Below are 14,011 nucleotides of genomic sequence, written 5' to 3' on the forward strand. Positions count from 1 at the left end.
TATTACCATGCCCATCACGTCTATTGACGCGTCTGACGTGAATAAGCTCACGTCTGGCCAAGTGATAATAGAACTTCAGTCTGTTGTCAAGGAGCTAATAGACAATTCCTTAGATGCTGGGAGTCAACTGATTGAGGTTGTGTTTAACAATTACGGCATTAAGGGCATCGATGTTACAGATACTGGTAGGGGAATTGAGAAGGCTGATTTCGGGGCTCTTTGTTTGAAGCATCATACATCAAAATTGTCAAGTTTCGAAGAACTTGAGTCTGTATCTACTTTGGGCTTCAGGGGTGAGGCATTAGCTTCCTTGTGTGCTGTTGCCAAAGTGAAAATCACCACATGCACCGACTCCACATATCCTAAAGCATCACAGCTAGACTATGATAGCATGGGCCGATTGACTTCCGAGAAGACGCTAGTAACAGGTAAGAAGGGAACAGCTGTATCAGTTCAGGACCTATTTCATGGCTTGCCAGTGAGGCAAAAATACTTTGCTAAGAACGCCAAAAGAGAATACTCGAAGGCATTGTCACTATTGGTTGGGTATCTTCTAGTCTATACAAATGTTCGTTTTGCAATCTACCAAATAAGTGGTAACACGGGAAAGAAGTCAATGGTCATGGGTACCCAGGGACAAGGTGCCTCCATATTCGATACACTTGTAAGCGTATATGGCAGCAACGGTGCACATGGCTTGGTACCCATAGACATTGCCACCGATAATATCGAAGCAAGATTTAAACTTGGCATGAAAAGTGTACCTGTGGCGCTAAAATTTCGTATCAATGGTTTGATTCTGGACTATTCATTTGGAATGGGTAGGGGAGCACTGGATAGACAATTCTTGTACGTCAACAAGAGACCTATTATACATAAAAGGTTTGCTAAAATTATTAACGAGGTCTACAAAGCTTTCAATCATACACAGCTGGCTGTGTTTGTGCTTAACATAGAGATTGACCAGACTTTTGTTGATGTCAACGTGACTCCAGATAAGAGAAGCGTCATGGTGCAAAATGAAGATCTCTTGGGTGAAGTTCTCCGGGAAGAGATTACAAAGTTTTACGATAGTATGCATAACGTTGTTCCCAAGAGTGATCTCGGTGTTGTGAGATTAGGTTCGAGTCAAAGCTTGGACTCCTTTCAGAAACGAAAAGCGTCGAATGAATCTGCTTCTGATCTCACAGGAAAGAGGCGTCAAAGTTCACAAGTGTCGAAAATATCTTTAACGGAGGCTTTCCTGAGTGGTGGCACGGAAAAAGATCCTCAGGAGAGCAATGATAAGCAGCGACGGGATCTCGAGACGGTCATGTCGGAAAGTGATGGTGCCGAAGAAGAGGAAGAATTTACAAATATCTCACAGAATGTCAGCAAAATGACCCCAGAGGAGTCTTTTGAAGATCTGGAACGCATGCATATTGATGACGAGACGGAACATGGCGAAGACAAAGACGAGGAAGAGAACGAAGAAAACGAAGAAGAAGAACAACAAGACCAAGAGGAAGAGAGAATTGTCGGAGAAGAGGAAGAGGATGAAGAAGAGGTGACCGAAAGCATGGGGTTCGAAGTTGAGGACCCAGTCGACATAGAAAGACTTGAAGGGGAAACACTTGATGAGCAAAGCGAGAATACTAATCCATCCCAGGATAATATCCCGATTGAGCCGCTTTCAGTGCAGCCAAACAATGACTTTGGCGATGAAAGTGATATCGATCAGTCGGATGACGCTGCCGATAACAGCTTCCTATTAACGGAGGAGGCACAGCTCTTTGTTCAACAAGATGAAACCATTGACGACGGCGATACGGAGACAGCTAATGTTACTGAAGTTGACGATACTTTATTGAAACCACACTCTCACGGTCATAAGGGCGGTCATGGATGTTGCCATTCGTCACACGATGAGACATTTGAATTAGATGAAGGCGATCAAACGCTGGTGGCACCGATCGGATCGGCTTTAGGACCAGCAGACCGACAGCTTACAAAGCCGGTTTCGAAATCAAGTGCCATAGAGCCCGTGGCAGGTATTAATAGAATACTTAAGCTAGCAGACTATGATTTTGAAAACGAGCTTATTCCCGCTGCTTACCCCATCAAAACGGAGAAAACTCAACAAGACAAAGCCACCTTGGTGAATGTGCATGATGTGAGGGAAAAGCTTATTATCCAGAAACTGGATTTCCCCAGTATGGAAGTGGTTGGGCAATTTAACCTCGGGTTTATCGTGGTAAGACACGATGACAGGCTCTTCATAGTTGATCAGCATGCTTCGGATGAGATTTTCAACTACGAGAGACTCCACCGACTGCTTCTGCTTCGTGCTCAACCGTTGGTGATACCACGAGTGTTAGAACTCTCGCCAATCGACGAAATGTTAGTTCTTGATCAGCAGGACCAATTGCGCAAGAATGGGTTCGTGATCCGAGAAGCCGAGGAGCCACAACCGGGTAAAAGAGTGGAGCTTATTGCGCTTCCTGTGCTGAAAAACGTCGTTTTTGACGATAGCGATCTACACGAGTTGGTGCAGCGTCTCCACGAGGCTGGACCAGCGCAGGGTTCTATTGTTCGGTGCAAGAAGGTGGATCTGATGATCGCTCTGCGGGCTTGCCGACTGAGCATTATGGTAGGGCAAACGCTCAACCGAGGCACCATGAGTACTGTTGTAGGGCATTTGGCTGAGCTCGACAGACCATGGAACTGCCCTCATGGGAGGCCCACGATGAGGCACTTGGCAGATCTCGAAGGCCAAGGGTTTACCGACGACTACAAGTTATAAAAAAGAAGCCGCCCCTGGAAGTATCTGACACAGAAAGACGCACCGAAGAGATCGGCAGTAATGTGAAAGAGTGAGAATGAAGCAAAAGAATGGCCAGCCGCGGTATACAAGAAAGACGGGCCGAGTGGGACAAAAGCCGAAAAAAGAAGCTAACACAAAGCGAGTTTCAGCACCGCCTTTTGTTGGCGGCCGAGGGCGAAAACGCAAATAAACATGAATCCATCTAATTAAGCCTTCCCTAACCCAAGTTTCATATTCATTTGCAGCCGTAGACCCTGGGATGCATTGAGTGATGCACACGAATCACTGCGGCCGCAGTAAGGCTTTTCTAACAAAGCCAGCGTCTCGTAGATAAGGCATGAGGCTGTCTCGACCCCAAGTGACACATGCACCGACAAAGAAACAGCCAAGCACATGATATTTCATTATTTCTTCTACTTCCACAAACACATAGTCTCCATACATTCTAAAACCTCATTTGCATCGCTCCGCCCTAGTGAAAATGCACTGTGACCTTCCTTGATCTCCTCGCTCCTACATACGGCTGAAGACCTTGCTTTTTTTTCCTGGTGCCCCAAGGACTAAACTGCTTTCGCTTCCCTTTTTTGATAATGCGCTAGGGAAGAAAAAAACAAGAGCCAATACATCTCAGGCATTGCGTCATTCGAAATGATAAATTTTTTTTTCTTAGTTCCCAAATCTCCCTTTTCTCAGTCGTCCCTCACCTTCCATAGAGCACTTTTAGTCTCCAGGTCTGCCCTGTATCTTCGCATAAAGCTTCTATTTTGGCCGAAGCATTTTTGTTTTTTTCTCTCTTTTGTAGAGCCCATCGGCCGCATGCAGCACAATAAATAGGGTACAAAAAAAAAAAAAAAAAAAAAAAGGTGCCATTGGCAAGTAAACAGCCAGAAAACCTGTCCACCGCACCCACGCTAACATCAGACCCAGTGAGCGAGGCACCGCACTCACACACACGCACACTAAATAACTCGAAAACTTCACCCTCCAGTCCACTTTGCAGAACCCGTTCTTTTTTGTTGCATTTGTATTTATTCGGCTAGTGTCCGTTGAGTTCGTTGCATAAAAAAACTCTATTATTGATATTGCCGTTTTTTTTTATTATTTTATTTTTACTTTATTTTGGTATTTTATTCGTTCCCCAAGCAACCCCAGAATATTCAACCTGCTGTTTGTCCTAGAAGCAAATGCCGAGATCTCCAGGCCTGGCCAAGTCAGAGAGAAAGACTCGTCGAACGCATAAGAACTCCAGAGATGGGTGCCCGAACTGTAGGGCCAAAAGGATAAAATGCACGGAAGAACTCCCCAGCTGTGCCAACTGTGTGAAGAGACAATACAGATGTGGATATCTCGACTTTCCCCCAGACAGACTCGAACACATCAAAAAGAAGAATGAACAGAAACGACTGCTGCATATGCATGTTGTTCCAGAGAAAGTCTCTTCTCCTGATACAAAGACAGAAAGGCAGTCTTCGTCTAAGAGTCTGCTGTCTTCGACGCAAGAGACCACGCTACGACAAAGAAAAACAAATAACGGCACCAAGCAGAAACCTCAGTCGGTCTTCACCAACCGTTCAGAGAACTTCAGGTCTCAGGTTTACTCGACTGTCTTTAGTGAACTTAACAATCATGATATCAGTGTTATCCGTGACATGCAAAGTGCAGAGTTGAAACCGTGGCAGGACTTGCTGAATATGCTTGAAACATCGGTGACTGACGATGTTCCTGATATAACACCGGATAACGTTTTCTGGCCAACGAATTTCGAGCTTCCAAGTGATTCCAGCTTCCCAGAGCCGCACTTTGATATGAAAACAGAATCCCCAGATTTTGATACCGCCTCACGGATCAATGATAACAATCTACCGGGAGCGGCGACTCCTAACTTTAATGCCTCGAGAAGCCAGTCTCCAAACGTCCATGATGAGTTCAGAAGTGGTCACCACAGACCCAGACGTTCTCAGGTTAGGCGCGTCGGTTCACCTTTGCCCAATGCTATCCATAGGAAGACCAAGTTTACACGTTTCATTCTTCCTCCTCAGTTAGAGAATCACTTCCTTCAAGATGTTTTACAAGTTATAGGCGATGGCCCTGTCGATCTTCGCAATGTAACGTACAACAGATTCACGACGATTATCCAGCCGGTCTGGACAGACGAAGCAATACGGACATTTTGGCTTGCTATTTTTCACCAAGCCACTATGCTCAATTTGTATTTTATTTATTTCATCGATAAGGCCGTCAATATTTCTAAAAGAACGGCCCAGATCGTTGTGAATCGTGAGTTTGAGAATTTCAGCAATCAGTCTTCTGCAAGTCTGACTTCCAATAATTCTTCGCCTTTGAGCAACCAAAGTCTAAGTCCGAACAGTACTAGTCAAAGATTCTCCGATTTCTTTTACAATCCAGATGACTTGAAGAGGCTAAACCGGTTGCTGTACGTTACTTACGGAAGAATGCTTCGTGCTTTGCGCCAATCTGTTTTTAATTATCATCAGGAATATCCAATCAAGATGTCTATGTTTTCAGCATGGGCATGTTTTTGGAATACTTCATCGGATATTTCAACGCTATGCATGATGTTCATCGGAGCGCTCTCATTAGCTACCAAGATTCTTTCTGAAGCTCAGTCAATCAATGATGTAACTATTGCTATCCGACAAGAAATCATGATTCTTAACATTCATTCCACGGCATCGATTTTCCCAGATTTCCTGATGAACGCGATTGGCGAGCTTTCTAACTCATTCCATGGTTATAAAAGGATTCTTAGCGACATTTTCTATAACCATGAAAATGGGCTTGTCAATTATGATCGTTCGACAGTATCGGCTTTGCAAAACCCTATTCTCAAGCATAGCATCCATGAAATGGGTGCATTCTTAAAGAAACTTCAATTCGAGTACATCCCTCAAATGCGGACAATTGATAGCCATTTCAAGAACTTACATGGCTTTGATCCTAGTATCACGGACTTTAAATTTGTTTCTCCAACCCTAATCTACAATTTGACATACGATTGGTTCCGTATCTTCAGAGGTGACAAATTCTCGATGGGGTCCAAAACAAGCATTGTGCACAGAATCCTTTCCCTATATTTCCATGCTTTAGGCAGATGTTTGGGACAATGCATCACGCCTATACGATGTGTTATGCTATTGGACCCTTGTACTGTGATTGCTCCCAAGATCGGATTTGAAATGCCTCAGCCTTACTACGAAAACATTGCTGAGTTTGACACTCTTTACCACATTGACCTGGGACTCGTACGGATGATCAAATATTTCGAATACCGCCAGGCTTTCTTAGGTTACCATATGGCACAAAGGTTAGTATCCGACTACATTCAGTACGAGGCGAACCCTGCACCAGCAGAAATTGAATACAAAGACATTGTTGGGCTCGGACTCGACAAGCTACGTGTCGGCGAAGTGCAACCTAACAGTCTTACCAGCGGCACGTTTGATGTTCACAGTTTTCCAATGTTCGATGACATGTCGCAAGATCCACAGTGCTGTCATATGCTAAGGCGAGAGCTTGACCGGCAGGCAATTGCAATCAGAAATGAGCCCTGGACGTTTGATTACAGTAAAGGGCTTCTGAACCACGATTTCCAGCCCGAGGAACTTTTGCAGGCGTACATAAGGAAACGGCAGCAGCTGATGACGGAGATATCCCCAGGGCTCGAGGAGTTGCGGGTGTTTGGTGAGCTTTTTTCAAAGAGCGGTAATGAACTTATCAATGCGATCAACAGAAACAAGACCTTTGCATGATAGCTATTGAGGCTTATTTAACCACAAGAACCGTTCGCCTAACCTTCATTAGCACCTAACGCAGACGGGAACGGAAGCGGACGGCGCGGACGCAGCATTGGGCCCGAGGCAGAATGAAAGGCAACCAAAACAAAAAAAAAAAAAAAGAATGCAAAAGAAAAAGAGGCAAAATAATAAAATAGTTGCAGATGAAGAACGAAAAGGATGCAAAAATAATAAAGAGAATGCAACCTTGCGGTTGTCTTAAAAAAGACCCAGTTTAGGCAACAAGAAACATTTCCAGTGCCACCGAAAACAAAAAACAAGTGGTTTATTGTGTAGAGGGAAAGTCCCCCAATCTTCTTGTTTTTCCGGAATCATGAGCTTCTTTGTTCCATTCTTTTTTCTTAGTTCTACCGACTAATTTTTTTTCTTCTTCATTTACGGCTGCATCCACTGCGGTTCGGTTGTACGTCAAACCAACGGCGCCCCCACGGGAGTCCCCCAAACCAGCACGATGGCTCATGGCTGCGAAATCTGGAAACATGATGCCACCACGCCAGATGCGTGAAAGCTAGAAGCACCCAAAATACGCCCATGTCGGCCAGCAGGTGCCCAGACTTAATGACTTGACTTTTTGCGACTTGGCGTCCTCACTCACAGCGGCCTGGCGGGAAAGTCCCATCGCAGGAACCAGGGCAGGCAGGAAGGAAGTGCGAGACTCCCTCTGGAAGACCCCAAGCGAAGAGGTAAAGAAAAGGCAATAAGCATTTGTTTAAAATGTAAAAAAGAGTCAAGCCATGTTCTCAGGCACAAAGAGTTAAGTCAATGTCCTGGCACTTAAAGCATGCAGCATGTGTTGGGAGAGGACACTCCTGGTCAATAAAGTTCCTAGATCTTGTGCATTATTGTGCGCCTGGGCTTCGGCTTCAGTGACAGAAGGGCCAAAAAAAAAAAAAAAAGAGGACGGGCTCTCTTCCTTATATAGCCGTGAGCCCGCACAGAAGTGCGCGATTGCCGCCAGTCTCCACATTTCAACCCAGGCATCGAGTGCTAAAGCAGTGTTTTGCAACTCAATGGTGGAGGAGCGGAAAGGACCTTCGAGGAAGAAACATAAGAACAGTAGGCTCGGCTGCGCCACATGTAAGCGTCGCCGAGTCAAGTGTGCTGAGAACTTGCCGGCGTGCACGAATTGTCTTAAGCACGGGGTACGCTGTGAGTACTTGGACTATAATGAGGAGCAGCTTGAGGATTTCCACAAGGCCAAGTTGGCTCGGTTGAAGGATCGTGATAAGCTTGGGGAGAAGAAAAAGGGTGAAAGACATAGTGGCGGGCTGGAATCGCTACGGCGGAAGAAGGCGCCTCCAGTTGAAGTGAAGAAGGAGAAGGAGAAGGAACTAGGGTCGTCTTCATCGAGGGAGGCGCTGGTCGAGGCAGAAGAAACAGATAGGGCTGGTCTTGCTAGTCTTCGTATTGACGACGGGGACCAACTGAGTCGGCGGAAACCTCTTCCTCTGACGTTCCATGATGACCTGCTAATGGCATTGGACTCTGATATGATGCCTTTGGAACTGCAAACCTTCTTGCACCAACACCTATCGGATAATGTATTTTTTGAAGTTTCACAGGACGGCCCTAATGCAAGCTCCCTTCCTGGCGGAGTTCTGGATGTGCTTAATTTTCAACATAACGCCATCACCCAGAATTTCGATAATTTATTATCCACTGGCGACGCTACTCAGATTATCTACCCGGTTTATTCGATTCACAATAGCAGCTCTGTCACTCCTGGCAATTTTGAATGGGATAGTGAATATGCTGGTTCCGGTGCTGATCACGTATCGTACTTACAGGCTCAACGGTCTCAAGGCCCCACGGGGCCTTTTGCAGCTGCAAGAGACGTGTTCCGTTCACCTGAAGTAGTTCGTCGGTCTATATCCCAAATATCTTCAGACGCTAAGCCGACTCCGGTATCGGCCCCTCCACCAGGACCAGCGCTCCCAGGCGCTAGAATCGTTCCAAGTCGCTTCAAAATCCCTGCCAGACAAACCACCAACTACGAACAGCTTCTCTACCAAACAACTGGTGCTTTGGCTCCACGTATATCTAAAGGCATTGCCACATTGCCTGAGATCAGAAGCTTGTACCATGTGTGGATCGGCTACTTTATTTATAAAGCGTTCAAGTCGAGCGTTATGTTTCTGTGTTTAATCAACCTCACAACGAACTATTTAATTACGAACGTCTTTTCAGCGGAACTGGACACTCGCTTTGACGCCCTTGTTCTGCTCACGAAAACAAGAAATATGCTTTTAGTGCATCTGATTCAGCATTATGCCACGGTGATCAAGGGTTTACGTTCATTGCTTAATCATCATGGTGATCCTGAAATGGCTGCTTCTGTGTCTTACATCTTGTCGTTAATGTCTATCTACGATCCGGGAGCAACAGCTCATTCAACTACATGTTTCCGTGATGGTATGTTCCTGGTGCTCAGCTATACGTTGCATCAGGCTTCCAGACAAGGTGTGGAACCTCCTCGTCTCATTCCTATTCATCTTCAGCTCATGACGAACGTTGCCAGAACAGTGTATTTGCCAGGATATGGCACACTGTTCTTGTATGAGTTTGAAAGTATGTTTGCACGCTTTGGAGCTGTCCTCGAGCGTGCCGAAAGAGCGCTGGATGGTAAGCAAGAGAACTTGATATTCTTGAGAAGAAAGTATAATGATTTGCTGCTGTTTTCAAAGGATTCCATTCGGCACCATCTTCCAGCGTTGGACTCTCATATGGACGATATAGAGTACCAAGAAGACGTGCTCTTTACTATGTTCAACCGCTGGTCAAAGCTTCAGCCACCCAGGTTCCTAGCCGCCAATAGCTGTGCTGAGGGACTTGAAAAAGTGCTCAATTTGTTCTACCGGGTATTCCGGAAAGCGATCTTTGCCGTCGTTCCGCAAGTCCGGTTCTTGTTTCTCAGAGACTTTGACTCCCCCTTAATGTTGGATGTATTTGCAAACTACAATACGACTACGATTTTGGAGGAGCTTAAAGATCCAAGTACCGCGTCGGTGCCTCCCAAAGTATATCGTGAGCTCGTTCCGGAGCTCCAGTATTTGGCATCATACTGTGTTCGTTTGATCACCTTCCTTACGTTAAGGACAGCTATCTTGTATCGAAACTTGGTTTATGAAGAGAAGGTACGACAATTGATTCCAATTTATAATGTGGTGGAATGGCGTAAGTCCATCACCAACATCGAAGTGACACGACAAGACTTCCACGAACTCATTGGACTTCTGGAGTATCCAATTTCTTCTTTCAAAGACACTTACATCACACGGTCACACTATCCACAGATTGTGGACCCGCTGAGTCCTGGTGCCAAATTGGCTACACCAAGACCCCCAGAAAACGATGGTGCCGATGGAGAAGTTGACATGCTGTCTCTCCAACCAAATGGGCTTCTCAAGCACGACATGTTCCCGGAACTTTGAGACACTGGGCCTTATAGGCCACTTATTTATTATGATTCATGGGTTTGGAAAACCACTACGTAGGCCACCGCGAGGTGCGCATCTGTACTACTATCAACTACTCTCATGGACGAGGAGTACAAGGCTCTTACGCTGACGCTCCATGCGTTCTATACTTTTGACCGTTGGCTGTACCAGCAAGTTTATAAGCCGAAGCTGATCAAGTATAAATCACTTTCCACCGAGGAGCAAGAGATCCTCGATTTTTACCCTCAGCTACTTTCTGACCTTGAACAATGCTTGGGTATCAACGACTCCTTCACCAAGCAATTGGCTCTTGTAGCTGCTGAAGATTGGGGTGTTCCAACCTCTCCTGACGAATGGGCCAAAGGGACCCAACAGGAGTACGATAAAGTCAGACTGACGCTTCTTCAGTTATCGCGTGAATGGAGCAGTGATGGTGTGGCCGAGAGAGAAGCCACATATGGACGAATTGTGGAAGCTGTAGAAAAAAGATTGAAAAATGGTCGTGTTCTTGTACCTGGCTGTGGGCTCGGTAGACTTGTCTACGAGTTTGTTCGTAAAGGTTACTGGACCCAGGGTAACGAGGTGAGTTACCACATGCTTCTAGCACTGGGGTACGTGCTTAACAGGATGCCCATGGCACACTCACATACGGTGTTCCCGTACATTTTCAAGCTGTCACATGTATCAAGAAGGCTACTCCAAGTAAGACCAGTGACAGTGCCGGATGAAAGCCCCATGGGAATATTCGAAGGACGTGAAGATGCTGGTGAATTGATGTCTATGGCTGCGGGTTCATTTGTAGACCTCTATGGGCCTCGTGGTCTAGCTGTCAGCGACGCCTATACTGAAGATGCGGCAGCCAGCGAATTCAGAGGAGAGAACGCTGGAGCTTTTGATGTGGTGGCTACGTGTTTCTTCTTGGACACTGCCCATAATGTTCTTGACTATATCAAGACGATCCACCACTGCCTTCGCGAGGGAGGAATATGGGTTAATTTGGGACCATTACTTTGGCACTACGAAGGTGACCTGAACACAATTGAAGTCAAAAGGGACGGTGAAACCGTGAATCTGATCATGGAAGGATTAGAGTTGACAAGAGACGAGTTGGTGGCAGTGATTGAGAAGTTGGGCTTTGAGTTTGAGGAAAGAGAACTGGGCATCAAGACAACCTACAGCAGCGACCCCAAAGCTTTGGGGAATTTTGTATATGATACAGAGTTCTGGGTCGCCAAGAAGGTCAGTGGAAAGGACGACAAGAAGCCTCTGGATCAAGCTCTCGGATAAAGTTGCTGTGCCCTAAAGCCTTTGTTCAATGGCTGCAAACCGAGCCTGCCTGTGTGGCTGCGAAAAGTATCATAGGGGTTGACCCATGAAGTGAATTCAGGCGATATACTGAGGATGGTTGTTACTTTGAAGTTTGACTTGCTTGGGTAACGGGATCCTTACAAAGGGTCCCTATACTACCATAGTGGTATTGATACCTTCTTGGGTATGAGGTCCATGGGCATTGGAAGGAGCAACAAGAGAAAAAGCTTGACTGACTTCTACTATATTCTTCTCCTCATCATCATACTAATACCCTCTGCCAATCTCGTACACGCTGCAGTATGTGGTGATACTGTGGATCTATATACCCTGTCTTTGGCTAGCCTCACCATACTAGCATGTGCTTCTCTCTGAGACGTCCGATCCACACCATCACGAAAAAACAAACTAACTACAATATAGACAAATCAAAACAAACAAAACCTCCAATTCTCATGCTCGGTTTTCTCCTCGTTCCCTCGATAAGCACAGTCTCCTTTCTTCTGCAATTCTGGCAATCTTATCACTGGTGGTAGTGCACACAAACCGCCCCAAATGTACTTGTCAAGTACCGCCCTGTTAACTCCTGACCCATACCTCGATTTTAGATCAACTTCCCCCAAAGGCATCCGTACCACCTTTTGCCGAACACAACCCGCTTTACCCTAAAAGTTCATTTGTACCTTTCGCATAATACCTATCCACAAGCACATTTAACCATATCCACAATATGAGCTCGGCAACCACTTCGGTTAAGTTAGTGCTCTTGGGAGAGGCAGCCGTAGGCAAATCTTCCCTTGTGATGAGATTTGTCTCCAACGACTTTCAGGAGAGCAAGGAGCCTACTATTGGAGCAGCTTTCCTAACCCAAAAGTGTACTATTGGTGAGAGAACGATCAAGTATGAGATTTGGGATACCGCAGGCCAGGAGAGGTTTGCCTCTTTGGCACCAATGTACTACAGAAATGCACAGGCCGCTTTGGTGGTTTACGATATCACAAAGCCTGCTTCTTTCATCAAAGCAAGACACTGGGTGAAGGAGTTGCATGAGCAGGCCTCCAAAGATATCACTATTGCTTTGGTGGGCAACAAGTACGACTTGGTTGCAGACGAGAATGACGACGATGATGATTCGTTGAGAAAGGTGAGCGCAGAAGAGGGTAAGCTGTTGGCTGATGAAGAAGGCTTGTTGTTCTTTGAAACTTCTGCAAAAACGTCGCACAATGTGAATGATGTATTTGTCGCCATTGGCTCCAAGATTCCAGAGGCCAAGCCAGCAGCCCCTGAAGCTTCCAGACCTCAAGAAGGAGGTAGAATCGACTTGAGTGGTAACGCTGGTCAAAGAAATGCCAACTCGAGCTGCTGTTAGATTCTCCATAAGGGTTCGGGGTTCTCCCACGCACCCTTCGCCACTGCCCTACTTTGCTCAGCGGATTCGCTGGCTAGGGCTTAATTTCTTCTTTTAACAATGGGGTTCCTGGGTATATATAAATGCTACGGCTGTAGAGCACGTTGGATCCAGATTTGTAGCATTGTCACGTGCATTCATTGGCAATTCAGAGGCTTGATCTGGGGATAGAGATGTTTCCAGTGAGGGTTTGGCTTATCACCATCAACTACCATGTCATTGACTGTCGCATACATTCCAGAACATTTCCTGACTCCTCTCTTTTTTGCCCAAGATAACGGATACTACGCCGATGCTGGCATCGAAGTCAAGTTCGTGCCTGTCATTGAGGGCAGTGGAAGACTCATTAAGCTCTTGAATGAGGGTGAAGTGGATGTGGCTATTGGTCTCACCGAAGCCTTTGTGAGTGACATTGGCAAAGGAAACGATAAAATTAACGTTATTGGTACCTATGTGGAAAGTCCCTTGTGCTGGGCCATCTCTTCTGGTATAGATAGAGAGGATGTGACGAAACCAGAGGACTTGGCTGGTAAGAGAATCGGTGTTTCTAGAATCGGATCGGGCTCATACGTTATGCTGTTTGTACTTGGATTGCAATTGAACTTCCCTACTCCATATTTCAGCGATTTCCCTATCTTGTCCAACTTCAAGAACTTGAGAGATGCTGTCAACCAGAAGTACAGTGAAGAAGGTACTCCCAAGCACGCCGAAGCATTCATGTGGGAACACTTCACATCCAAAAAGTACTACGACTCTGGAGAAATCAAAAGAATTGGAGAAATCTACACCCCATGGCCTTCTTGGGTTGTTACTGTGAGGAAAGAGACCAACACCGAGACGGTGAAGAAGTTCTTGGGCGCAGTGAACAAAGGAATTGCATACTTCTTGCAGAACCCAGACGAAGCAGTCAAGCACATTTCTACCAATCTCGATTACTCCGCCGAGGATGCCAAGGAATGGTTAAAGACAGTCAAGTTCAATGAACAGTTGGGAGAGAAGGAGATTGACTGGGAGAGAGTTGTTCTGAACACCACCAAGGTATTGAAGACCGCAGGAGTTCTTGAAGAAAAGCCTGAAGTGGACGAGAACATTAAAAATAACATCTATTCCCTCTTGAAGTAAGTACCAAAAGGGAAGTCTAAACAGCCGTATAGTACTGTAGGCAGAAAATTACACCACCCATATTAGAGCGACAAACAAAATCTCACCCAGGACTCTGCAAGACCCTGCTGTGTACTGC

General features: G+C 45.9%; 5 protein-coding genes across 5 annotated transcripts; all 5 read left to right on the top strand. All coding sequences in view use genetic code 12, as the record gives it.

The window, feature by feature from the left end:
• Positions 1-7: 7 nt before the first annotated feature.
• On the top strand, positions 8-6,573 carry PMS1 (ATP-binding mismatch repair protein; the record flags this gene model as incomplete). Its single annotated transcript, XM_025483868.1, has 2 exons — positions 8-2,775; positions 4,110-6,573. 2 exons carry the CDS (start codon positions 8-10, stop codon positions 6,571-6,573), a joined length of 5,232 nt encoding a protein of 1,743 aa, XP_025342083.1.
• A 1,055-nt stretch (positions 6,574-7,628) lies between these two features.
• Positions 7,629-10,049, top strand: ECM22 (Ecm22p; the record flags this gene model as incomplete). Its single annotated transcript, XM_025483869.1, has 1 exon — positions 7,629-10,049. The coding sequence occupies one exon, from the start codon at positions 7,629-7,631 to the stop codon at positions 10,047-10,049; it is 2,421 nt and encodes an 806-aa protein (XP_025342084.1).
• Positions 10,050-10,154: 105 nt separating this feature from the next.
• CXQ85_000110 (S-adenosylmethionine-dependent methyltransferase) lies at positions 10,155-11,342 on the top strand (the record flags this gene model as incomplete). Its single annotated transcript, XM_025483870.1, has 1 exon — positions 10,155-11,342. The coding sequence occupies one exon, from the start codon at positions 10,155-10,157 to the stop codon at positions 11,340-11,342; it is 1,188 nt and encodes a 395-aa protein (XP_025342085.1).
• Positions 11,343-12,093: 751 nt separating this feature from the next.
• Positions 12,094-12,732, top strand: VPS21 (Rab family GTPase; the record flags this gene model as incomplete). Its single annotated transcript, XM_025483871.1, has 1 exon — positions 12,094-12,732. The coding sequence occupies one exon, from the start codon at positions 12,094-12,096 to the stop codon at positions 12,730-12,732; it is 639 nt and encodes a 212-aa protein (XP_025342086.1).
• Positions 12,733-12,984: 252 nt separating this feature from the next.
• On the top strand, positions 12,985-13,893 carry CXQ85_000112 (uncharacterized protein; the record flags this gene model as incomplete). The annotated part of the gene is made up of 1 exon (XM_025483872.1): positions 12,985-13,893. One exon carries the CDS (start codon positions 12,985-12,987, stop codon positions 13,891-13,893), a length of 909 nt encoding a protein of 302 aa, XP_025342087.1.
• Positions 13,894-14,011: the final 118 nt, after the last annotated feature.

The sequence above is a fragment of the Candidozyma haemuli genome (genome assembly GCF_002926055.2).
Source record: "Candidozyma haemuli strain B11899 chromosome Unknown A_2014730914, whole genome shotgun sequence".
In the NCBI taxonomy this organism is placed as follows: domain Eukaryota; kingdom Fungi; phylum Ascomycota; class Pichiomycetes; order Serinales; family Metschnikowiaceae; genus Candidozyma; species Candidozyma haemuli.